Genomic DNA, 24759 nt, shown 5'->3' on the forward strand with positions numbered 1-24759 from the left:
CAACTGTTGAACTATATTTGCAGTCAAATTGTACGATTAGCTATCAATCCACTGAAAAGAAATGGATGCTAGTCGTTCAGGTCACTGGATCACACGTGGAAACGCACCTACAGCTGTGTTGTCTTTTCTTGCTGCTAACAGATCAACAAACACTCCATTACATACAAAAGCTTTAGTTTATTATTCAGAAGAAAAATATTACAAAATAGATTTTTTACAACATCTAAACACAGCCGACTGCATATGAAACACCAGAAAACTTCAAGAACCATGTCTTGTCAGGTAACCTCAAGCAGACAATAGGACAGTAGACCACTACAACCGTAAATACTACGGTATTAAGTTCATCATTGGTCAAAACAACTAAATTCCTGTCCGAACTGGTCCAATAACATCATCTTGTTATTATATACAAGTCTAGGAGATTCTAGACAACTTCACGGGTTTGGAAACAATTCCATAAACACTGGCCTAGTACTGCTGAACGATGAGCTTTTTCTTGGCATCATGAGAGAATTTGTTGGAGCGGAAGAGCTCACTGTCGTAAAACGTGGACAGGTTGTGGATGTTAATCTGTCGGGCCTGAAAAAAAAAAAGAGGATTATTATAATTCATAAACAACAACTCTCCAGACGTTCTTACCGAAATCACCGCCATCTCTTACCTTGTCCACTAGGTCCTTCTCTGCAATCTCAATGGTGTCCTGCTGCGCTCCGTAACGGTTGCGCTGATACGCGACCTGCTCTGAAATCAACTGCTTTAAGATGAACAGCAGCAGCTCATTGTTGTCCCGCCTGAACGCCAGATACCGCGCAAACGTCTGGGGATTTACGAACAGAGCTGGTCATCAAACAAACTCTGATTCTCTGTATTCATGAACCCACATGACCATCCACTCACCTTTCTCATACTCCTCATTACACTGAACTTCTGCGTGTCGATGAAACTCTCCAGCATCACACGGATGGCCATATTGACGTCATCCTCCTGCACATAGTCCCGCAGGTGCATGCGAGCATGTGACTCCGCCATGCGGATCATGGACTCTATGTGACGCACGGTAATTGGGATACTGCCTGTGGCCTGAGAGCAAACGTATAACGTGACTCACATAAACTATAGCAAAATAATGCTTCAGACACATTGCCGGCCGGGCCAAAATTAGCATTTGTGTTTATTGCTGGAGTAACGCAATTCTCACCATGGACTCTTTTCGAAGGTCACTGTAAATTCGGGCCACCTTGTCCTGATCCATCTGATTGAGTTTGGGCCGCACGCGTTCTTTGGCGTACATGATGTATTTCCTGAGCAGCTCTTGAGGAATGGGCGGGACATCCGACGTGTTGGGCAGCACCACTTCCTCCAGACCAGCCATGCCCCCTTCTTTGTTGCTCGGGTGATGTTTGATGTGACTGCCCACCACAAAGCGTGCCAGCATCTCATCCTACACACGGAGATTTTCGGTAAACGCAACAGACCAAAACCTACAAATATTGTGTGTTTGGGAAAGACGGACTGACCTGCACGGGATCCACAGTGTCTCTCACGACGCACAAAACATCAAATCGAGAAATGATGGGCTCGGTCAGGTCCACGTTTTCAGAGAACGTCAGGGACGGGTCATATCGTCCACCTTTGGGGAAGAAGTTGAATTAAATATATAGCTGCAAAAAAGACGTTGATCTAAATGAACATTTTAGGATGCAACCCTCCTCAAGTTAAGAAACTAATTTTGTGAATTTTATCAGGACGCACCGATGGGATTGGCAGCTGCGATGATGGTACAGCGGGCCTGCAATGATGTGACTATCCCGGCTTTAGAGATGGAGATACTCTGCTGTTCCATGGCCTCGTGGATGCTGGTCCTGTCCTGGTCATTCATCTACAGGACAAAACAACTTTTCACTTAAGAGATGATTTATGCAGACTTCTACATACTTAGCATTGATTCTAGTCAAAGAAATGTGAGAGTATTTTGGCATTAAGCTTCTCATTTTGATACATTACTACACTAGAAACACAATGAACCTCTTAAATAAAAACAATATTTTAATTATTACAATGCACATATCGTAAATATGGTCCGAGATTCTCTAACCTTATCAAACTCGTCGATGAGACACACTCCTCTGTCCGCAAGAACCAGAGCTCCAGCCTCCAGCGTCCACTCTTTGCTCACCGGATGACGCTGCACGTAAGCGGTCAAACCCACGGCGGATGCCCCCTGACCCGTGGTGAAGACCGCCCGGCTCGCCACCTTCTCTACGTACTTCAGGAATTGAGACTTCGCTGTGCCCGGATCTCCACACAGGAGCATGTTGATGTCTCCACGCACTTTGTGCTTTCCACCTGTAGAGGGCATCAGAGAAACAACTCCGTCAATACTGCATTTTTACTCCATCTCTGTGGCTCCCCATTGTGCAACACGCTCAACAATGTGTTCAGTACCTGGATTCTTGGCCTCGCCGCCGAACAAAGCAAGAGCCAGACCACGTTTAATGTCCTCATGCCCATAGATGGATGGACCAATACTGGCAAAAATCTACAGCAGAAGAAAAAAAACTTATTTAAAGAGTTGTCTCATGACAATAAATAAAATGCCAATTTGTGTGACCATCACTCACTCTTTCCCCAATGCGCTCATCGTTGGATAGAGCCACAATGGCTTTCACATCTTCATCAGTGAGCTCTGCCACGGCCACACCCTCATCCTTACGAGCGATGTGATTGGCCATGATCACAGTGGCGAACACCGGGAAGCCATTGGCCATGTTGAGGGAGCCATCATAATTGTTGTGGTAGATTCCAGTCAGCTCCTATTAATCAAAACCAGATTATGAACGTTTTAATTTATTACAGTATCTTCACCCTAAATATCTTTGTTCTGATGAACACAAGGGAATGTTATTTGGAAGAATGCTTAAAACCAGACCCCCATCGACTCCTATAGTAGGGAAAAAACAATGGAAGTCTCAGAACCGTTTGCTGTCCTACATTCTTCAAAACGTCTTTTGTGTTCAACAGAACAAAATAGATAAAGTAATTTTTCCTACAATGGGACTCAATGGGGGGCAAGATCTGTCTGGTTATAAGCATTCTACCAAATGTCTTTAAATCTCTTTCTCTGCGTTTATCAGAACAAAAACATCAATACAGATTTGGAACAACTTGAAGGTCAGTAAATGATGACAGAATTTTGGGTGAAGAATCCCTTTAAAGTGCCACATTTCATGAAAAAATTTAGTAATTGCTTCAATGCTTTTATTCCAATCCTTATTTAATAAAATACATATTTATTTAATATAGTGCTAACTCACAATTTCATCTCCAGGTTTGCAGGTGTCCACCAAGTCGGCAAGCAGGATGGCATCTTTAGATCGAGGCAGACGGCCGGCAGCGACTTTCCCAGGACTCTCCTGTATCGTGATACGCTGATAGTTCTGGTACACGGTCTGAAGAACGAGAACATCAGTTAACATCACAAAAAAACATTACGCATTTCTGCAGCATCTCGCACGGGTTCATCTCTCACGCACCTTTTCCATGTTGATCTCGAACGGGCCGAGGGACTGACACTCAGGACAGGAGCCCGGCTTCACCTCCTGGTTCTGGGACTGGAAGAACGGACCCAAGATGAAGTTACACTTGTTACAGTTGTACTTCACCATACCGAGCTGTGGCAGAACTCCAGTACATCTGGTCACGACCCCGCTGGTGCGAATCAACTGATTCAAGTGAAGCTGCCTGAAAAGCAAGGTTTGATTCATTTACATCAATTTAAAACTATTTTTGGTTGCGTCACAATAGAAACGCAACTATACGCACCGGAGCGATCGGAGTTCTTCCACCAGCGGCAGGTTTCCGATACGGACGTGAATTTCATGTGCGATCCGGTCGTATTTGGGGTACATGGCCAGCACGACTTCTCTCGCCGCCTCGTCGAAGATCTTCAACATTTCTGAAGGTGCTTCTGGCAAGAAATACGCCAAAACGTGCTCTCTGGACGCCAACTCCTCGTAGTTCGCCAGCAAGCTCTCCTTATTTTCTAAAAGTTACGTAGATTAAACATTATATAGATGCATAAAAACAATCTTGTGTCATGACTATCTTTGTTCTCATTCACCTTTGCACATGTCGCTAATGCGCTCCTTGAAGACGTTGTGTCCGTGCTCATCCACGTGTGTGCGCAGAAAGTTTTTGAAGCGGTGGTATATCTCCAGTCGAGGGGCAGCCATAGACACCCACTCTCTGACCGTGTGACCTTTCATGTCCTCCAAGTTCTCAATGCTTTCGATCATCTCTTCGTCTTCACCCTCCGCCCCAATGCCTTCCGCAGCGATCTCCGCCAGACGACGCTGTCTCTTAGTGGGCCGCTCGTCATCTTCATCTTCACTGTCTGTGCACACGAGGAACACGCTGCTTTAGTTTTTGAAATGATCACAAGACTCCATTAGATTAACACAACACACACCGTAAAGCAGTCCACGTCCAATCCGTCCCATGCCCTCTACTCTGTCCCGTCGTCTCATGGCCTCTTCTGCCGCCGCCCGTGCGCCCGGAGACAGCTCGCTGAGATCTTCATCTTCATCCAGACCCTCCACTTCGTATCGGTCCAGTTCTGGGATGGCGCGGTAGTCTCTAAAGACAAAAGTTCAACATAAAATGCATTCAATTCTTTCACAAAGCATCGACGTGGTTGCACATTTTAACAGATCTCTCACCTCTCCATCGCATCTCCAATCAGATCCTCGCCATCTCCATCTTCCTGCTCATCGGGAATGTTATCTCCCAGAAGCCCCTCGGACTCGTCCTCAAACGGGGGCAGGTCTCTGCCCGGGCTGGAGGTCATATCACCCCGTCTGGAGGTGCGACTGGGACTGGTGGCCATGTGAATTGACTCTGATGAATCCTGTTCACATGGCAAAATAAGAGTCACTCTAATCTCATATGTCAAAATGACATCACATCCTTCACACATGTCTGTTGCATTTATGCAGCCATGTTAACTTCTTTCAGAATACACATACATGCCAAAAGAGCAAACACATAACTGTCACAGGGAAGATACAGTTTGGACTGTTGTGTCCAGATGTGACAATATTCAGAATTTCACGAGGAAACAAAACAGGCTTTAATAAAAAAATAAATCGACATAAAGATACTGCAAATTGCCAAAACACTTCAAATGTGCTAGTAACATGAAACTAAACAATAACTAGGCCACAACGTTTAAAAACAAAGGAAATGGTTTTCCACGTGGGACTTGCAAAACAATAAAAAAATGTATTAAAGAAAAATGGCTTTTTCCATGGCAGTTCATAAAGATTTTCAGCAAAAAAAAACTTTATTGACTGGAGTAAATAAAAACAAACGCAAAACACTTTTATATTTTGTCGTGCTTATTTAACAGACAGATTTTATTTTAAAGTGGTAACAACCCAAAAATACGACGAATAAAAATCAGAACGAGCAACATTAAAAGAAAAAAAGCGAGGTTTAATACAATATTCAAATATCACAAAGTACAACCGAACAAGTCGATCCATCTAATAAACAAATCCTCGACAACTACGATCACGCAGACATGTCGTGTCATTAAAACATGTCAACTATTACACCTTCCGCCTTTATTATTTACGTCTCAATACATTAAATAAATGAATTTACTCACCGCCATTGTCTAAAGTCCGTGTTTGAGTGCTGCTCGCCTCGAGACTGGCTTTTCCCGGGAGCACTGAGTTTTCGCGCGAAATGCCTCACGTGACCACAAAGCGCGCGAAATCGTCATGAGTGACACGGCAACGCGGGGGTTGGAGCGCTGTAATTGGTTCTGTGAGCAAACGTCACAACGCACTGAATTGTCATTGGCTGCGCTTCTAAAATGGGCCGGTCACTTTAAAACTGTTGTAAAACTACACGACGCTTGAGCGCGGAGGGGTTTCTAGAAGATGCACACTTGAAAAGAAATGTAGTATACTTCAGTGTTTACTATAATTAAATCTAGTACATTTCAGTATACTGTAGAATATTATAGTAATCACGACACTGTGTGTTGTAGTATTAACTCATAACGGTTGTATCCTTAATATTTAATAGAGCTCAAAAACACTGACATCTAGAAAATATAAAGTTTATTTCTAGTAAAAATATCATACTGACATTCTTGTATGTTGATATGAAGTATATGTACACTATGTGGCACGTGCGACTAATTCTGTACATGGCCAGAGGGAGGAGCCTAAAGCCCGGTTAAGATTAAACCAGGATATTTATGTTGCTTTTATAAAACTGAGACAAAACAATGGCACTGATATATTTAAGTTATTTCTGATCCAGTTAAGAGAGATCAAACCTTCACTTTAGTCTGTGCCTAACCTTAAGCCTTAATAGCGGGCATAAATGTGCTAGTTGGAAGTTTCTAATATTTGTAATGAGATGCAACGACATGACAATATTGTTTTCAATAACAATGAAACCGGAAACAGAAAGTTAGCATTGAGAAATTTATTGAATCTTTTACGCAATACTTGCATGATTTCATTTCAGACAATGAAGTTATACTATACACTTTAAATTCTCTAGCGTGTTTGTTGGCCCCTACCGTGTAAACGTCCATGTAGAGTTTCAAGTACCTTTCAAAATCACATACAAAACCGGTACGGTAACGGCGAACACGGCGCACGTTACGACTGTGCTATACAGACTCGTCTTGCTAATCTGAGCGTCCAGTCTTTTCTCAGCCTGACCGAGGCCATGGATGACCACCTCCGTATCGCACACTAACAGTTGCGTGTCTCGCGTCTGAATGACCGGCTTCTCCACAGGACGAGTCTGTAAGGCGGTCTTCACCGCCCGTAACTCAGTCTCGACCTTCCCAACGTTTTCCTCCAGATGTTCCAGATGAGGTCTGATGCTCTCCATGAGCCCTTGGGCTCTTTGGCTATGCTGAAGAATATCTTTGATAGCTTTATCCGAGGTACTTGATGTGACAGTTTGGGCTATGAAGTCTTTATTTGGGACGATCGCCGGCCTGACCGCTTTCACATCTTCTACGCTGCCTATAACAGTCATCCTGAGTGAGCTGATGAGGTTGCCGAGTTCATCTTGCTGGGCTTTGTACATGCTGTCTTGGACCTTCATGGCTTCCTGAAGACTCGCTGGTCCTTTCTGGGCTTCCAACAGCAAGCTCTTGAGTTCCTGCAAACGTACCCTGTTCACGTAAGTAGACCCCATCACCCCGATAACGGCGCCCAGCACGGACCCGATAACGGACCAATTCTTGGTGCGTTCGGCCCTAGTCCTCTCTTTCTCATGGCTTTCGCGCACAGCAGCGGAGAACAGGGCGAACTTCTCTCGCTCGCCTCCTTCTGCATTCTCATAGGCTGTTCTGAGACGCCTCTCCTCCTGTAAACCCAAACAACCACGTTTGAAACACATAACTGCATAACCTTGAATAAAGTATTGAATTAATACCTCACCTGTAGTAACTTGTGCTCCATAGTGGCTAACTCCAGGTAATGTGCTTCTTCTCGTGACACACGGTCCAGTCGGTCCCTCACCTCCTTCAGCCGAACCTGCAGGGCCTCCAGGCTACCATGAGCCTCTCGCACAATTCCTCTGGCGACCATGAAGGCCTTCTCCCCCTAACAGTGAAAAAGATTACGATAAATATATATACATAGTTAAGATTATACTGAGATTTACAGAAACTGAAACAATTCCTTACCTCGGTGACTTGGGCCTGAGCATCTCTGACTTCATTAAGTCCGACAAACTCCTCGTATTTCACCCACCAATTGTTGACAGTCACAGTCACGACTTTAACGCTTTTCCGACCCCACTGGCGCCCTAACTCCCCTGCATATGTTAAGACGGAGGCTGTGCGTTCTTTCACGACTGTCATTTTACTGGGCTCATTTTTTGGGCTATGCTGCTGAGTGCAGTACGTTCTGCACAGGTTCCGCCGGACCGACCTTGACATCTGGTGTCTGTAGAGACAAATGCCATAGCTGCTTGGAAACACAGCGTTCCCTCGAAACCTCACTCCAGACGACATCTGAAAGTGTTCCAAAATAAATACATTTAAAAAAATAGTAACAAATAATTTCACGCAATACATAATATCAATGACACTTTAATGTTTTGCAGCAGTGTAAAGATATATCGATATATCGCAATACTAAAAACCCGCCATCGTATTGTAGAGATTTAGTGATTGTATCAAAATCGTAAAGGTTTAGAAAAAAAATCTGTCACTAGGATTTAAGTTGAATTCCCTTAACATTTCGGAAATAAATATCGCGGTATCATCACAACCGTGAGCGGCCCGCATATCGTACCGTACGCTTGGCGTTGTATTTGACGCACAATAAATACAGTCAGGACAACAATAAAACATGTTCATGTAAAAAACGCATTGTTTTTACAAGTAAAGGTTAATTTCTAACTTTCTACACAAGTTTCAATGTCAATATTTGCGAAACAAAGCATCAATGTCGATCATTCAAAGTGAATCACACAGCGAAACTAAAAGTACAAATGGAGTTCGATGAAACTAAAACATGACTTTGATTTACGTGTTTAAAGTCCACGATTTCATCGCCAGCAAAAATAAAAACGATTTAAGCTGATGAATGAATCAATCGCTGTACGATTCTAGTGTTCGGTAATGTCATTATTATTAGACAAACCGATAAAACACATACCAGCAGTTCGCAGTTTCGTCGTTTTGCTCGGTCAGTTGTGTAACATGTTTACAAACTATAAAATAATGAAAATATCAGTTTAATTTTCAGCTGTCATTCTGCGCTATGAATGCATTTCGCTCAGGCACCTGCTGCCGCTGTCCGACTCCCTAACGACTGAGCCGGTTCTTTTACAAACGATTCATTCAAATCTTTTCGCGTTCGATGGAAACAACGTTGAGCACGAATCACGAAACACGAACCGATTCCTTTAAACAATTGTCACGAATCTTCTCAGTCATATCAGGCTGGTGCTGGGAGAACTACTTCCGCCGGAAGAACGCCGGGGTCCTCACAGCGCGTTTGCTAAATAATCCGAGCATCATGTCTGGAAGAGAAGGTAAAAATGAACACAAACATTTATACATAAATCGCGTTGTTTCGAAATAGTAACGAAAAGACATTTATACACGACGTCGAGATGTAACGTTAACGTCTCAATCTTTATTTTTTATACTCGCGATGCTAATCTGCAGTGTTACTATATTTAATATGAAATCATTTTTTAACCCAAATGGTCGATAAGTAAAACGTAAGATTTGTTTATAAATGTTCTCTGTTTTCTTTATGTTCTTTGTACACCTTTGTAATGGCGAATCCAATTATTTAATGATCTTATATTATAGTTTCTCGTCCAAAACACGTCAGATTTCAGTCTTCAGTGACGTTTATTTTGTTAAACAGGAGGTAAAAAGAAGCCCCTCAAGGCTCCCAAGAAGCAGTCTAAAGAAATGGACGATGTAAGTTTTCTGTTGACGTGTTTATATATAAACATTGATATTATAGATTCAGTTGCCCTTGAATGAGTGTTTGTCTCCTTGAACCTACATGATTATTCTTTATTGTCACTGTTTTTAACATTTTATAATAGTGGCAAAGTCATCCAAATGATGTATGGGAATAAAGAAAAGACCAAACCATATATTTGATGTTCTCCCAACCAACTTTATGAGATCCCTGAAGAAATGTTCATATGTGAACCTTTGTGTCTGCTTGTTAAGCGTTATCTGATTAAACTCATCCATTGAATTCCTTGCAGGATGAAATGGCTTACAAACAGAAACAGAAGGAGGACCAGAAAGCTTTGGAACAGTTGAAAGCTAAAGCTTCTGGAAAAGGACCTTTAGGTACGAGAGACCGAATCGTACATTAAGCATTGCCGTGTTGAAATCATTATGTTGTGTTCAGTGTTTTGACTTTTGGTTTTAATACATGTGTTTTCTTTTTATAGCCTCGGGTGGAATCAAGAAGTCCGGGAAGAAATGAATTAGTGTTTAATTTGTTTTATATTTGCTTGCCATGTTTGGGAACACAATGTCTGATTAAAGTCTGTATAAACATCATTTGGGTCCACAAAAGGGCAGATCATTTTCGTTCTTAGTTTATTACTCTTGTGAAGACTAAGTTTAGAAATAAAGTTTGTAATGTGTGTAAATTTAATTTTGAGGTGATTTAATGTCGTTCTTTATGAAACTCACTACATTTTTAAAAGACGATTCAAGCTCTGAATAGTTTCTTGCAAGCAGTTTAATCACTTATATATTCTTTAAACGGTTCCAATATCATATTTGGATGTTCAGTTACTTCTGGAGGAGAATTCAGTCTCTCGTTCGGCTCATCCACAAAGGTTTAGCTTGTAACATCATCTCTTCTATCCTAAACAAAGAATTGCATTGTTATTGTTTATACTCTTTCATTGAATTGTTATTTCAACCTGAACTTGGTTCTTACATGTTCTGGCGAGCTTCGGCGACTTGCTTTCACGCTTCGGCGACTTGCTTTCCCGCTTCGGTGGCTGATTTTCCTGCTTCAGCTCCACCTCTACTGGGTAGTGATCACTCACTTTCTGTGCCTGTGTAAAATAATTCTGTGTTTTGAAATAGCCATCATGTGCTAATTGATCTTCATGCTAACAATGATTAAACAACTGTTTCAGTTATGAAAAACATGATTATTGTGTTTACATCCTTGATCTTTAGCTTGTAGGCAGTCTGGAAGTTAAAGCTTTTTGCAGAATCTGGAACGACAGCAGCCTTCATGTTGTCTCCATATACGACGATCCTGGATTTAAACGTGATATTGAGCATCTTTCAATTAAATTAACGTTTTATAAGTGCTGTGATTGGTTTATGTGGTATGAGAATCATTTACCGATCATAAGTGTGGTCATTATTAGCGCTGGTTGTGGTGTCAACGTTGTTGATCAGCCAATGGAAATTCTTGTCCTTCCGGATTCTGATTTCTTCCATTTGTTTTCCAGACAGGTATTTTCCATCTGCATTGAAGTCCCCCAGTATCATTATGTTCTGGACACATCAGAGTATTTATGTCTTACGATTGATGGAACATTTAGATATAATTTTTTTATTTTAGTGGTGGAGCTAACCATGATTTAAGTATTCATATATATTTTTCAATCAGACTGGTACTTTCAATAATCTGGTACATAGTAAAAACTAAGTATAAACACATTTGCAAATGTGAGTCATAAATCAGTAATTTACATTTGTCTCCTATTTCTTCTGGACTTCTTTGAACACATCATAAAAGTTCATCCAGTTCTTCCACTGTATCGTCGGGTTTTGTGTGAACAGGAATCAGCACCAAATACTTCAACACTGCACAGAAACAAACACCACACACGATTACCTAAATGACATCTAAATACACCCTCAAAATGAATGAGTAAATAAAAACTTCTGTCATTAATTTTTCTTTTTAAAATTGCATTAATGTAGTCAGAAGTGATTCACCATACACTCATTTTGTCAGATTATTTTTGCATCTTTTCCTTGTTGTCTACATTCACAATATCCAAGCAAAAGAGCATCAGTCTTGGCCATTCCCTTAAAGATGTGCACTGCTCAAGACTCATGGGACTGTCCTACTGAGATAATGACAGTACGAGTCAGTTTACCTGTTTCAGGACAACTGAATCGCAGAACATACGGTTCTCTGGCAATAGCATCCTTCTTTCCAGTCTCTTTGTATTGGTAGGAATCAATAAATTTCACCAAGTTGTCCCTTTTCATATAAACAATACCATTAAGGTCAGTAAAAAGTGAATAGCTTTAGCAATGTAAATCCATTCAAATAAAAATATATCAAATTAAACTAAGGGAGTAACCTGTAAAGGAACACAAACTGTTCTTTGTACGTTCCTCGTCCCAGGCGTGTGCTGATCTTCAAGCTGTAATGATGCTTCTTGTTCTTCCTGTGAATGAAGAGTAATGACCAGTAACCATATTTAATTACACACATTTCAGTTAAAATCTCACCTTTCTGACTCACTTGTTCAACTCTGTGAGAAAATAATTTACTGCGTCTCCGCTCAAATCCACCACCTCCAGAATCACAATGATGTCATAGCGTGACACTATCTGAAAACAGGGAGCGAAAAAAGCCGATATTGAGACGAAAGTGCGATTATATATGATTCTGTAGTCATGTCACACGCGCAGCTTCTCACTAATGGGATTCTGGGATTTTGGAAGGTGTGGACAGGGCTTTACCTTAATCAGATTGTTCAACACTAATGGATCCGATATTTTGGATTTGCCAAATTTTTGAACGTTGAAAGCAGCGATCTTCATGATGCCTGAGAAAACATGAATTCACTCATAACAAAAATGCAGCAACATTTGTGAAAAAATGCACCGGTAACAAACTTAGAATAGCAAATTAATAGCCATACAGTTGGTTAATGTATAGAATGACAGATGAACGAAAAGACAGATGATAGATTAAGTTGAAAGAGTTAAAAGGATAGACAATTGGATATATAGTCAAATGAATAGATAGATAAATGAACAGACCGGAAGGGATAGACAGACATTTAATAGATAGATGATTGAAAAGATAAGACAGTCGAGCGGATGTATAGATGAATGGATAGAAAGATAGTTAAATGGAGAGACAAACAGATGACTTGATAAACAGACAGATGAATGCAAAGGAATTTAGATAGACAGATGACTGGATAGAAAGACAAAAATGTAAAGACTGACAGAAAAATTGAGCTGAAAGGATAGACAGACAAATAGACGCCCGAATGGAGAGACAAAAATGTTTAATGGATAAACAGAAAGACAGATGAATGGATAGACAGATAAATAAATAGATAAACAAGATAGATTAATATATGTAGACAGACAGTTGAATAGACAGACAGACAGATCGATAAATAGAGGGACACATGAATGGACAACATTTCTGGTCACACCCTCTGTTGTCATCTTCAACAGGCATGCACGTCTTCATTAATTGTCTGATACAGATACTGTTAAACAGACATTTTTCTGTCCTCAGAATGCTGTGACAAGTGACGAAACCTGTTTCAGCAGACAGCTTCTACAGAATTTGGGCGGAAATGAGATCCCCCAATTCAAATGTTTTAAAATGGCCTAAAACATAACATAAAATGCGTGCTAAAAACATAAAACAATTCATCTGGGTAAAACCATGGCAGTGTGTTCAACAGTACATGGTGTTGTATTCGTCTGGTGCAAGAGGTCTTAAATAGCTTTAGGGGGTTCTACATCATTCTGAATGATCCAGTCATTAGTTCCAGACCTAAAGAAACTCTACGTGCTTTTCAAAAATCACATTCAACCTTTCAAAACATCGTAAGTAAAAACAAATACAGGGTCTTCATTTCTCATCTGTCGGTTTGACTCTAATGAAGAATTCTCACCCTTTTTTCCCCACAAAATTGTGTAGTATTTAATAAAAAAAAATAAAACACTTGAACAGTCTTAAAAAAATTGAAAAATAAAACTAGAATATAGGGAGCCCATGCAAAAGTCCTAACTTACCAACCACTGGTCCAAAGATGCACAGGTAAAAACCACTAGACGCCAGCATTACTTATACCAGACACCTGGCCTGTGATTGGCTAACGCTTAGAACCAGTAGTATTTTGGCCCAGCCCCAATTTGGACACCGTTGAGATGGACTTTAAAAAAACAAAGCAGTTCCTCCCCCGGGCAAACGCTCTCACGGAAGTAGAACGCTCACCTGTCAGTTAAGTCAGCGTAACTGTTATTGGCATTAAGAGCTTAACATTGCGGAGGAAGGTGTGGACATCATCAGCAGGTAGGAAAGAATGAGACATTTTGACAATTCATGCAAGAAAATGTGTGAGGAAACAATAAAGGGAGGAAAGCGAGTTGACGAGTCAGGTGTAGAACAAAGCCATCTCCTGAAGCTGGGGGGGGGGGGGGTTTGTGATCTTTGCCATCGAGTTTCGTTGATGTAAAATGATAACAAATGTAAAGTCATTGGCTGTGGATTAACTCAACGGCTGTAACCCATTTGGCTCCTTTTTTTGTAGAAAGCCTCTGCTATGTATCCAAAATTCCTCAATGTCACATATGTGTTTGTGATATATCTGTTGAAGACACACAATTCATGTTGAGACACAGGAATGATGTTCCGCTTGAAAGGCAGTCAGTCTCGCCATGGAAATGTGAAATGTGACTACAGTCTTTGTATTTCACCGGTGAACCAAAAACAACATTTCAGTTGTGCACAACATCATCAGTTTAATCAATCATCAATGTTTAAACCTATAGTCATAAAACACGTCTTTAATGCTATTTATACTGCATTCACTATTGTTCCCTTTATTATCCGTCTGATTCTTTTGTAGTGTTAAACAAAAACAAAGCTAGCAAAAATGTATTCACATTCCAGTATGTTTTGCTAACATTTCCATCACGCTATGAAAACGTCATCTCTCACGTCTTTTAACATTTCAGTGTCAAATATTTTTTTAAACCCCATGTCTTTTATAATGTTTCGCGTTGACGCACACTAAACATTTTTAATCTTGCTGCAAAAATGCTTTCGATAACGTTGAGAGAACATTTAGAGAACGTTGTCTAAATGTCTAATGTTCTAAAGTTATATCTGAAGTGTGTCACATTGGAAGAACACTCAAGATGGTGGGCTGGCATTTCAAAAATGCAACTGAATGCATGAAGGATGTTATTTCTGTTAATCATTAAACAGTGCAAGATTACCAAACACTTCCATACATCTAAAACCGGAAAAGTTGTTAAAACTAGTTGCTTTAGTTCTGCTTAGAGAGAGGGAGATGTGTACCCGTTCTCTACTTTACGACACATCTGTACCACACACACTTCTGTTTTACTTTGAACAGGAAGTGGACACGTGACCTCATTATCAGCGCTCAACAGACAACAGAGGAACACAAGCCAACATTTGAAAACACTGCCGCCACTTTAGGTAAGAGTTGAATATCCTTCTGTTTGTGGCCATTAAAAGAATATTAAATGTTTAGATCGCAACGTAACGTTTGTGAATTTATGTTCAACATTTACAAACAAAACAGACTTTAGTTTTATTGAAATCAATTTAAGTCCAAAGCTCATTCTTGAATGTTTTGACACATCTTTCACCTCCCACTGGTACATTCTTTTAAACAGTTTTGTGTTGGGTGTTGTTTTCAAAATGAGTATCGATGTGCGTTTCCTTTCAGTGTCTAACACATCTGCTGTGGTCTGAAACAATCTGTCATGTCAGCTCTTAATAAACAATATGTGCTTCCCGTGTGAGAACAATGAAAACCGTGATGATTTAAAGCAGGAAAATGTATGGAAATACACAGGAAAACATACTGCCGCGGTGATATCAGTGTCCAGTGGTTTAAAGTCCGAAAAACATTACCACGACACACTGAAACCTTTCTTGACTTTTTCGCAGATCGGCGCCATGAAGATCGCATCTTTTAACATCAGACGTCTGGGCCCGACCAAGCTCTCAAACAAAAACATTGTAAAATATCTCATAAAGGTGAGTTTAACGGTGTGCAATAAATACCAGAAGCACTTTTAGTTTTAGAACCAAACTGTTGCAATCTATCTTTGTTGTCAAGATAACATACCAAACTTCAAAGCTGTCTTTAAAGACATCTCAATGTTCTGCCCGTAGATTTTCACTCGCTATGATATTGTCGTAATTCTTGAAGTGGTGGACAAATCAGGCAAAGCCATCGAGAGGTTTCTGAGGGAGCTGAACAGCACAGGGTCTGTTGAATCTTCACACATGCTTTGTATTTTCTGTTGTTGGAAAATCCTACAAGGCGACATCTTTGTTTCTCGTACAGAGCCAATAAGAAACGTCCCTTCAGTATGATCAAGAGCTCCAGACTGGGCCGGTCTCTTTATAAGGAGCAGTTTGTCTGCTTTTACAGGTATGGGGTCCATATTTATACAAATCGTATTATTATAGCAAATTTAGTGGCTCATTGTTTTATTGTGATGTTATATAGGACGCTTTTAACCACAATTATCTCATATCTGATCATAGAAAAGATGAAGCCGAACTGGTTGACACTTACCAATATGAGGACAATCAGGAGGGCGATGAAGACGCATTCTCACGAGAACCTTTTATTCTGCGCTTCAGTTGTAAACACACAGGTAGCCAACGTCTGCGAACAGAAGATTAGTAGAAGTTCTTAAACATTACATACCCCTCGACATCCTAGCGTAAAACACTATTTAGTGTTAGTTCACCCAAAAATGAAAATTCTGTCATCAATTACTCGGTTTTCTGTTCTGGGACATCATTCACTACTATAGTAGAAAAGAATATCGCATATTTTTTCGTTCTGTTGAACACAAAATTTTATATTTTAAAGAATTTAGAAAACAAACAGTTTGATAACCCTTTTAACTTTTCCTACTTTGGCACTCAATGATGTCCCAGAAAATTGCTAACATTCTTCCAATTTCGTTCTTTGTGTTCAACATAAAGTCATTTGTACAGGTATGAAATCACATGAGGGTGAGTTAATGATGATAGAAATTTCATTTTTGGGTTCACTATCCCTTTAAGAACATTAATTGACATACAGTTAGTTAAGAATGGTTCGAAAAGTGAGACAGAAAAGATGAATTTTGAAAGAACATTAGCAGGGGTTTTTATTTAAAAACTAATTTATAGAAAGTAGAGATGCAACAATTGAACATTTCTACTCCAATACCGATATCCGATTAAATAGTCGGGTGATATCTGCCGATACCAGTGACGATACTAATAGTTTGGTTGTTATATTAACATGCATGAACTAAATTCTAAAGCTTAAATGAGTACTTCTTAACTTTCTGAATGTTATCAATCTATATAACGACTATTAATATTATACATCAAACTTGTGATGTTTCTTACATTTAATATACACGGAGCACAAATTCATTGCATTTTAATTGACAGGATATATCGGCCCTGATCGTGGGTTGTTTGTGAAAATTGCTTTTATCAACCAATATCAATAATTTGCCGATACATCGGTGCATCTCTAATAAAAAAAAGTCAAAAATGATGTTGTGTGTGTTGCAGTGCTGAAGGATTTAGTGCTGATTCCCGTTCACACAAAGCCAAAAGACTCTGGGAAGGAACTAGACGAACTGTACGATGTGTTTCTGGATGTAAAGGACAAATGGAAGACGGATGTGAGTTCGTCCTGTAAAACGATACTACATTTAAAATATAAAATATACATTAATAAAAAAAAGATTTCATCATTCAATAAACTAATCTGTACACCTCCTCTCTCAAATGAAGATTTTTCTCTCTCAAAAACAAATAATTAAATTGGAAAATGAAGCATTTGTGTGCTTAAATTAATACTGATTAGAGTTTAAGAAAAAACTCATACTGGCTTTAAACATGCTGGTTTCTTACAGAACGTCATGATCCTCGGTGACTTCAATGCAGACGGCGCCTATGTCTCCAAGAAAAAGATGAAGGGCATCAGAATCCGCAGTGACACAGATTTTCATTGGCTGATTGGAGATGAAGTCGACACTACGGCCAGTCTGAACAACGATCACACCTACGACAGGTGAAGCAGATAAAAACCTGTAACAATTTACAGAAATTTAAGATTTGTGGGAAAATGCCATTACGAAGCCCAACACTTAAATCTAATGTCACTTTAAAGCAGATTGTACTGAATAAACGTATGAATAAAACGTACGAATTAATAAAAATGAGCTCCCTCATAAAATGTAATGTAATGCATCAAAATGTTTTATGGTTGCTACACAGTTCTATATAAATACATTGTAAAGTCTGTCTCACTGGATATTAATATTTACCTTGTTTAGAATCGTGGTGTATAAATATGACATGTTCCAAGCTGTCGTGCCAGGATCGGCAAAACCCTTCAACTTCCAAACAGCTTACAAGCTTTCTGAGGAAATGGTGAGTATGTGCTTTTAGTTGCAGGAATCATCTAGTTTTCATCGATGCAATGAAATATTTTAATTGATAATGTCATTCATGTTTGGCAGGCTCTAGACATCAGTGATCATTATCCTGTGGAGGTGACTCTGAAATTGAAGTCAGCAGCAAAGACAAGCAGCAAACCAAAAACACAGAAACGCAAAGCATGATGGGATATCAGAGGTCACCGTACGGCCTTCAATTTCTTTAGGAATGACCTCATCACTCTAGTAAAGGAGAGATGCTACCTCTCTATTAGTAAAACCAAGGATTAACATACATTTTTTAAAAAGGCAACATTTCGTTTTAATTTATATTGTCAAATATAAAAAAGTAATTTTTTCCAATTTTTACTTCTCTGAATTCGTGTTTGTAATAAAACAAACCCAAACCAACCTTTTCCCCTTTATTGAAAAAAAACCCACTGGCACCCAGTAAGCTTGTAAAGAGGCCTTTAATGTCAACAAAAAGCTTTTGTTCACAAAATCGCAACATTACAATAATGAAGACATCACATATCAAACCTGAGAATAAGGTCAGATCAGTCACACGTTATAACTAAAACGTTTTAACATTTATTCTTGCAATTATGCATTAGCCAGAAAATCTAAAATGACAAAATGACTTCCAGAACTAGTAGTTGATTTAGTTAAAGTAAAAACAATAAAGCAACCACTTTAATTACACAAGTATAATCACTTAAGACTTTTACCATTCATAAAACATCAAAGGGATCGTTTTTTATTTTGCCTTGTTGTGCAGCACTATCGAGCTTGTGCAGAGGCTGCAGGTTTTTTCAGAGGGGAACTGGAATCCCCTGGTTAGGCCCGAGTTCCCTCTGAGCTTTTTTCTCCTCCAATTGAGTTTTGGGTTCCTCGCCACCGTTTGTATACTGTTTTTCACTGGCCAGGGGGGCTGCTAGAATTCTATAGTTTTATTTAATTAACACTGCATATAGGAATTTATAGTCGGTCTGATATTTGACTTACATTGACTATAAGCAAAACATATAAGGTTATGCTTTTTTGTACAGCTTTTCCCTACTATGGGAGTCAATGGGGGATGCGATCTGTTTGGTTACTGACATTCTCACAAATATCTTACTTTGTGTTCATCGTAACAGGATGAACAACCGGAGGGTAGGTAAAATAATGACAGAATGTTGGGGAGAACTGTCCCTTTAACTACTTATAACTTCTCCACAGGCTCCACCCAGGTGTTATCCACAGCCGTTTTTGCAGAGTTCATCTTTTTTTTTGCGCTTTTGATATCTTTCCAACAGAACCGCTAACCTCTTTGGATTCATGCCAGTCGGTAAAGCATTGGCGGGTAGAAACAAAGCACAATGGCACCTCGCACAGCACACATATGATCGGAGTTTTAAGGTAGCACTTTCTGCATACGCGCCTTCCGACAGTGCCGTCATCACTGATGTACTTGGGCAGGTGTAAAAGTTCAGGACCCGGAGTAACTTTAGAGTAACAACTGCCTGCTTTCCTGAGATCTGAGACAAGAGCCTCCCGGAACTCCTTCTGCGTCATCGGCTTCTGGTTCTTCGACCTGGCCACATGCTTATGCAAAATGAAGGCGTTAACAACCGCAATGTCCACAAAGTGGTAAAAGAAGGTCCGATACCACTTTCTGGTTTTATGTAGGACTTTGTAATATCCAATGAGTGCGTCGGACAGATCCACTCCACCCATGTGCCTGGAAGTATAAGAAAATGTATTATACAATTTTCAAATTAAAAATGCATCGTAACTTCCTAACAAAGAATGATTTCAACTTACTTATTGTAGTCCAGCACTGCAGCTGGAACCGGAAAGTCCTTTATGCTCCGACCTGATATCTCTCCCTTCACCTTCCTCTTCACTGTGTCACCGTTGAATGCTTTATGAAAGGTGGAGCACATCAGCACGTCTCTTCTGTCCTTCCACTCGATGAACAGAAGTTTGTCATCTCTGAACCAGCGTATATTGCCACGAGGAGCTGGAGCTTTCGAGTGGTTTATCCTGTTTGCACGAAGAGTCCCACAAGCCCAAATCTTTTTTCTCAGGAGGTCCTTGAAAAGCGAAGGGCTGGTGAAAAAGTTGTCAACGAACAGCTTGTAGCCAGAACCCAACAACTTTTCATTTGCCAACCTCATGACAGTATCGTAGCCAACTCCCTTGCCTTGCCCTAAAACTGACTTTCCCTCGTATACGAAGAAGTCCCACGTGTATCCAGAAAGCGAATCTGCCAGAACAAAGAGTTTGTAGCCCCATCTCGTTGGTTTGTTTTTCATATATTGCTTGAGTCCATTTCTAGCCTTTGATGCTACCATTCTCTCGTCGATGGAGATGTTCTGAAAGGGCTGGAATGACTTCTTGCAGGCTTCTTGAATGTCGTGGTACAGCGGTTTGATTTTACACAGACGATCGTATTCATCTGTTCCCTTCTTCTCTTCATTCACGGCATCAACTTTGGGATCACTGAGGTGAAGAGCCCTGGATATTGCTAGAAATCTGTTACGTGACATAATTTGGGCCGGAAGGGGCAGACTGTAGATGCAGGATGTTTTCCAGTAGTCTTGTATCGAGGTGCATTTAAGCAGCCCCATGTAGATGACCAGTGCCAGGAACGACTTTAATTCTTGTACGGAAGTGTCATCTTTCCATATTTGTTTACTGCACTTCTGTGCTCCGTAAGCGTTAGTATGATCTACAATCTTCTGAAGGACCGACGTCGTAAAGAACAATTCGAAATATTGTAGAGGTCTGCAGGATGGGCTGCAGACCACCTGTGGTCCAGGGGGTTGGATGGGTTTGAAGACCGGTTGATGCGGCTCATTATCAGGTTTATCCATGCTGTTCCACTTCAACTCTGATGTGTTTAGATGGAACTCTGCAGATGATCGGTTCAGGCTCCTTCTCTTACCTCTCCATTTGACAACTGGTATAGTGGCGGGTGATGAAAAAGAGTCCACAGACTTTTCTGGAAAAGGTCGCTTTCTTTTTTTGGGGGTTACCTCTGGCTTTAAGACCTTATCTGATGAGTCGCTGCCATCGGAGAGCTCACTGTACATAAAAAAAGCAAAAAATAGGGCTGCAAGATATTGGAGACAAATGTAATAACTTGCTAAATATTGGAAATGGGGGGCTCTAGCTGGGGATGTATGTAAAACATGCAAGTAAATGATGACAACATTTTTAACTGAACTATCCCTTTAAAGAACGCTTATTGAAATTTACTCCCTCGACTCCACCCCCCGCGTTTTTGCAATTGTTAGCCGCAATTAAGTAAAACGATAATGCCTCAAAGTAATAAATCAATTCAAATCTCATTGAAATAAAGCTGAACATTAAATAACCAGCATGTTTCCTGAAGAAAGCGTCACTCTGGTGGTTTTAAAGCCGTGTTTAACTGTTTCACAGACACAGTTTAGCTTAAACCAGGACTATGCCTCAGTTGAATTAAGACACTTTTATAAAAACACCTTAGAAGAATACATTTCTGGTGTGCGTCTCGAGAAAAATCAATGGCACTGATATATTTTAAGATATTTCAGAGCATATTCAGTAAAGACAGGTCAAACATTCACTTTACTAACCTTAAGCCTTTTCTGTGTATAAAACAAATTTGACCATGTCATTGCAAACCATGCACAGAACTGTTGACAGTCATCTTAACTTGGTATAAACTTGAATTATTTTCCCAAAAAGACTCTTGTATACATGCAAAATGTTGATAAATGTAAACTCACTCGTTCAGTAGAGATTCGACGGCCATCTCTTCAGTGTCCTCCAGATCAGATGAGTCCTCAGACTCCACCATCTCGTCTTCTACATCATTCGGATTTATAAAATCGGGCGAGTTCCGCTCTTTTACATCGGTCGTGTTAATGCTGATAAACTCTTGCGAGTTTTCCTCATTTGCATCGTGCGAGCATTCCTCGGTTTCGGGGCTCGTGATGATCAAACCCGGCGAGTCTTTCTCTTTGACGTCCTTCATGTTTACATTGATAAACACTGCGCGTTTTTCGCGTGTCTAGTTGAAACTTTTTCAATTGGGGTCCATAGCAAAATAGTGAAGAGACGCGAACCTTACCGCTGCGGAATCTTAAACCGCATTAAAGGGAAACACACACAAAACACGCCACAGTGATCGAACTGTGATTGGCGGCTTTTATCTTATACTTGACGTCACCGATATCCGTGGTCTCCATAGGCTATTTTGAAACATGCTAGTAGGCGATTTTTCTTTGGGAAAAACACCTCTTGAAATTTACTACAAGAAAACGAGTTTAAAATAGGGTCTTATACTGGAATATTTACTACAGTGAACTCTATGTGTAGAACAGACCTTTTCAAAATAACATTTCTAAACAGAACTACTTAAAACCCACCTCTTCTGTGAATACTTGACAGACAAATGAAGAAAAAGTATACTAACCTTCTCTCTTCTCTCAGCAGGTAGTGGTCTAGCTTTTATTGAAACTAGTATCTTTGTTTTAGCACCTATCGTACTATTGCTCTTTTATGACATATCGCTTATTGCTCCCCGAACTCTTTGTAAGTCGCTTTAGATAAAAGCGTCTGCTAAATGTCAATGTAAATGTAAATGTTGTAGCCCAAATAAAAATGTGCACTACATGCGGTAGGTGTTCAGTTGTGAGTGAATCATCTTAAAATTGCTTTTAAATTAGGTCATTTCCAAAATAAAAATAAAATAGAGTTGGAGCATAACATGTCTTCCTTTAAAACTTATCCTAAACTTAGATGCAACTATGTCATCAAAACCCAACCTCAGCGGTCTGTTACTATTGTTAAAATAGCAATAACTTTTGACATAAAACTTTTGTTTATTTACTTCGGTAACTTTACATTCACACGATATATTGCCTGAAGTAGAAAAGAAAAATGTGACATCCGGAAGTTTTGCGCTCCATAAATGTTAGTATGATCTACAATTGTCTGAAGCATCGACGTCGTAAAGAACAATTCAAAATATTGCCATGGTCTGCATGTTGGGCTGCAGAGCACCTGTGGTCCAGGGGGTTGGATGGGTTTGAAGACCGGTTGATGCGGCTCATTATCAGGTTTATCCATGCTGTTCCACTTCAACTCTGATGTGTTTAGTTGGAACTCTGCAGATGATCGGTTCAGACTCCTTCTCTGTATATAGTGGCGGGTGATGAAAAAGAGTCTACAGACTTTTCTGGAAAAAAACACTTTCTTTTTTTGTGGGTTTACTTCTGGCTTTAAGACCTCATGGGATGAGTTGTTGGCATCTGAAAGGTCACTGTACCAACGGAAAAAATACCCAAAGTGAAACATCAAGAACCATTTAAAAAGTAAAAAAAAAGTATATTAAAGTCCAGCATTTTTGGAACATATCTTGCTTGTACAGGTATGTACAAGACATATTTTGCAAGAAATATGATAAAAGGAATACAAGTAAAACATGTCATATAAGTATGTTAACATGCACACTTAAATCACTTGCACTATTGTTTACTCTAAATTATTATCTGCTCATATCCACCTGTACATTAATGTTCAAAGTGTTAATGTTCATAGTATATAGCCATCTGTATATATTGTTCATAGTGTATAACTACTGTCATATTTTCATAGAACATACCTACTGTCAAATATATTCATAATCCATGCCCACTGTATAATATTTTCTCAATATTGTATTCTGTATTTATTCTAACTGTATATCCTGCACTTGCTAACTGCACTTCTGGTTAGACCTAAACTACATTTCCTTACACTGTACTTGTATATGTGTAATGACAATAAAGTTGAATCTAATCTAATCTAATGCAGTAAATCGTAACAAAAAAGGAGTCAGCACATATATGCAAAGAAATAGTGGAATCAGAACTAATTAACATCTGTGCACGTATATAATCTATACATTACATTTATGGTTACTTCACTTTTACAGTTGATTGAAATACGCATGATATGCAATAACATGCTAAATAATGAAATACACAATTTTTTCAATCGGATTCTAAGTTTATAAAAGCCATTTAAATCCTAATGAAATAACAATAAATTATATTACTTCGTTCTCCGATAAACAAAGCATTATTACAGTGAGATATGCATATCGCGATATTTCGATGAAGAGTGCAGCCCAACTCACAATATTAAATGTTTTCAATATAGGTTTGTTAAGAGTAATTCCACTAACAACCCACAGGGGGAACGGTTTTGATTTATTAAACTATTAAAACAATTATATCATTTGTATTTGTTGGTTCTAATGATATTTACAACACAACAGTTAAATTCCTGTTAGCTCTTTGGCAAAATGTTAAAAACTCTCATTTGAAAATAATTTTGGATTGAAACGTATGCAAACATTTTTTTGCTCAAAGCAGGATTAACGAAGATTAAATATAAATTAATTCAGGTCATATACTATCTTCATTCTTTTTTTACTTCGCCTCTCAATGAAAGCCACAATGTTCATACTGTGCGTGCAATCATTGAATCAAATTAAACTCACTTATCCAGTCTGGTCATCAGGTAAGAATTCCCACCGGAAGCCACACATTCCAGATCAGATTGATCATCTGACCCGATCATATCGGCTTCCTCGCCGCTCATGTTAAGACTCTGCAAATGTTCCTCGGCTGTGGTGGTAACTGCATGTGAATCTAAAAAATAAATGCAGAAATGAGGCGACAGATGGCAACAGATGCAGACATTTAACCGTATTATAGAGGAATGCAAGTAAAACGCAACGGTGATCGCATTGTGAT

General features: G+C 39.5%; 5 protein-coding genes and 1 pseudogene across 8 annotated transcripts; 2 read left to right on the forward strand and 4 right to left on the reverse strand.

Moving 5' to 3' along the window:
• Positions 1–162: 162 nt before the first annotated feature.
• On the reverse strand, positions 163–5777 carry mcm2 (minichromosome maintenance complex component 2). The gene is made up of 16 exons (XM_079471058.1): positions 5672–5777; positions 4722–4909; positions 4472–4638; positions 4124–4396; positions 3826–4045; positions 3537–3744; positions 3318–3452; positions 2625–2816; positions 2449–2542; positions 2099–2349; positions 1756–1882; positions 1521–1633; positions 1202–1444; positions 901–1083; positions 665–820; positions 163–582 (listed from the first exon to the last, which is right to left on the reverse strand). The coding sequence occupies exons 1-16, from the start codon at positions 5675–5677 to the stop codon at positions 472–474; spliced, it is 2667 nt and encodes an 888-aa protein (XP_079327184.1). The 5' UTR covers positions 5678–5777; the 3' UTR covers positions 163–471.
• A 714-nt stretch (positions 5778–6491) lies between these two features.
• Positions 6492–8927, reverse strand: ccdc51 (coiled-coil domain containing 51). 3 transcript variants are annotated; one of them, XM_079471085.1, is made up of 5 exons: positions 8834–8927; positions 8706–8760; positions 7727–8056; positions 7479–7643; positions 6492–7404 (listed from the first exon to the last, which is right to left on the reverse strand). In XM_079471085.1, the coding sequence occupies exons 3-5, from the start codon at positions 8054–8056 to the stop codon at positions 6625–6627; spliced, it is 1275 nt and encodes a 424-aa protein (XP_079327211.1). In that variant the 5' UTR covers positions 8706–8760; positions 8834–8927; the 3' UTR covers positions 6492–6624. The 3 variants fall into 3 exon arrangements, with proteins under 3 accessions (XP_079327211.1, XP_079327210.1, XP_079327212.1); XM_079471084.1 differs by having other exon boundaries at positions 8706–8892; XM_079471086.1 differs by lacking the exons at positions 8706–8760; positions 8834–8927 and adding an exon at positions 8577–8667.
• A 59-nt stretch (positions 8928–8986) lies between these two features.
• On the forward strand, positions 8987–11315 carry tma7 (translation machinery associated 7 homolog). The gene is made up of 4 exons (XM_079471145.1): positions 8987–9084; positions 9429–9484; positions 9784–9871; positions 9976–11315. The coding sequence occupies exons 1-4, from the start codon at positions 9069–9071 to the stop codon at positions 10008–10010; spliced, it is 195 nt and encodes a 64-aa protein (XP_079327271.1). The 5' UTR covers positions 8987–9068; the 3' UTR covers positions 10011–11315.
• On the reverse strand, positions 10438–12337 carry LOC306903021 (deoxyribonuclease-1-like; annotated as a pseudogene). The gene is made up of 8 exons: positions 12257–12337; positions 12036–12124; positions 11872–11958; positions 11662–11768; positions 11273–11362; positions 10896–11050; positions 10709–10805; positions 10438–10596 (listed from the first exon to the last, which is right to left on the reverse strand). The product of its transcript is annotated as a deoxyribonuclease-1-like (transcript).
• Positions 12338–13690: 1353 nt separating this feature from the next.
• dnase1l4.2 (deoxyribonuclease 1 like 4, tandem duplicate 2) lies at positions 13691–18394 on the forward strand. Its single transcript, XM_079471118.1, has 10 exons — positions 13691–13838; positions 14908–14993; positions 15471–15560; positions 15699–15793; positions 15874–15960; positions 16077–16189; positions 17112–17224; positions 17459–17616; positions 17882–17978; positions 18068–18394. Exons 3-10 carry the CDS (start codon positions 15480–15482, stop codon positions 18167–18169), a joined length of 846 nt encoding a protein of 281 aa, XP_079327244.1. The 5' UTR covers positions 13691–13838; positions 14908–14993; positions 15471–15479; the 3' UTR covers positions 18170–18394.
• Positions 18395–18440: 46 nt separating this feature from the next.
• On the reverse strand, positions 18441–22140 carry LOC306902466 (piggyBac transposable element-derived protein 4-like). Its single transcript, XM_079471059.1, has 3 exons — positions 21742–22140; positions 19790–21055; positions 18441–19706 (listed from the first exon to the last, which is right to left on the reverse strand). The coding sequence occupies exons 1-3, from the start codon at positions 21987–21989 to the stop codon at positions 19244–19246; spliced, it is 1977 nt and encodes a 658-aa protein (XP_079327185.1). The 5' UTR covers positions 21990–22140; the 3' UTR covers positions 18441–19243.
• Between the last annotated feature and the right edge of the window lie 2619 nt (positions 22141–24759).

This window comes from Barbatula barbatula (genome assembly GCF_947034865.1).
Source record: "Barbatula barbatula genome assembly, chromosome: 13".
Lineage (NCBI taxonomy): Eukaryota > Metazoa > Chordata > Actinopteri > Cypriniformes > Nemacheilidae > Barbatula > Barbatula barbatula.

Coding starts and splice junctions, on each gene's coding strand:
- tma7 (XM_079471145.1), top strand. Junction 9,485..9,783: donor AGTCTAAAGAAATGGACGAT/GTAAGTTTTCTG, acceptor AATTCCTTGCAG/GATGAAATGGCTTACAAACA. Junction 9,872..9,975: donor TTCTGGAAAAGGACCTTTAG/GTACGAGAGACC, acceptor TTCTTTTTATAG/CCTCGGGTGGAATCAAGAAG.
- LOC306902466 (XM_079471059.1), bottom strand. CDS start 21,989: ATGAAGGACGTCAAAGAGAAAGACTCGCCGGGTTTGATCATCACGAGC. Junction 21,056..21,741: donor GTCGAATCTCTACTGAACGA/GTGAGTTTACAT, acceptor TTTTATGTACAG/TGAGCTCTCCGATGGCAGCG. Junction 19,707..19,789: donor GCAGTGCTGGACTACAATAA/GTAAGTTGAAAT, acceptor TTATACTTCCAG/GCACATGGGTGGAGTGGATC.
- mcm2 (XM_079471058.1), bottom strand. Junction 4,639..4,721: donor ATTGGAGATGCGATGGAGAG/GTGAGAGATCTG, acceptor TTTTGTCTTTAG/AGACTACCGCGCCATCCCAG. Junction 3,745..3,825: donor GAAGAACTCCGATCGCTCCG/GTGCGTATAGTT, acceptor CTTGCTTTTCAG/GCAGCTTCACTTGAATCAGT.
- ccdc51 (XM_079471085.1), bottom strand. CDS start 8,056: ATGTCGTCTGGAGTGAGGTTTCGAGGGAACGCTGTGTTTCCAAGCAGC. Junction 7,644..7,726: donor CTCAGGCCCAAGTCACCGAG/GTAAGGAATTGT, acceptor TTTCACTGTTAG/GGGGAGAAGGCCTTCATGGT. Junction 7,405..7,478: donor TGGAGCACAAGTTACTACAG/GTGAGGTATTAA, acceptor TTGGGTTTACAG/GAGGAGAGGCGTCTCAGAAC.
- dnase1l4.2 (XM_079471118.1), top strand. CDS start 15,480: ATGAAGATCGCATCTTTTAACATCAGACGTCTGGGCCCGACCAAGCTC. Junction 15,961..16,076: donor CAGTTTGTCTGCTTTTACAG/GTATGGGGTCCA, acceptor ATCTGATCATAG/AAAAGATGAAGCCGAACTGG. Junction 17,979..18,067: donor ACAAGCTTTCTGAGGAAATG/GTGAGTATGTGC, acceptor CATGTTTGGCAG/GCTCTAGACATCAGTGATCA.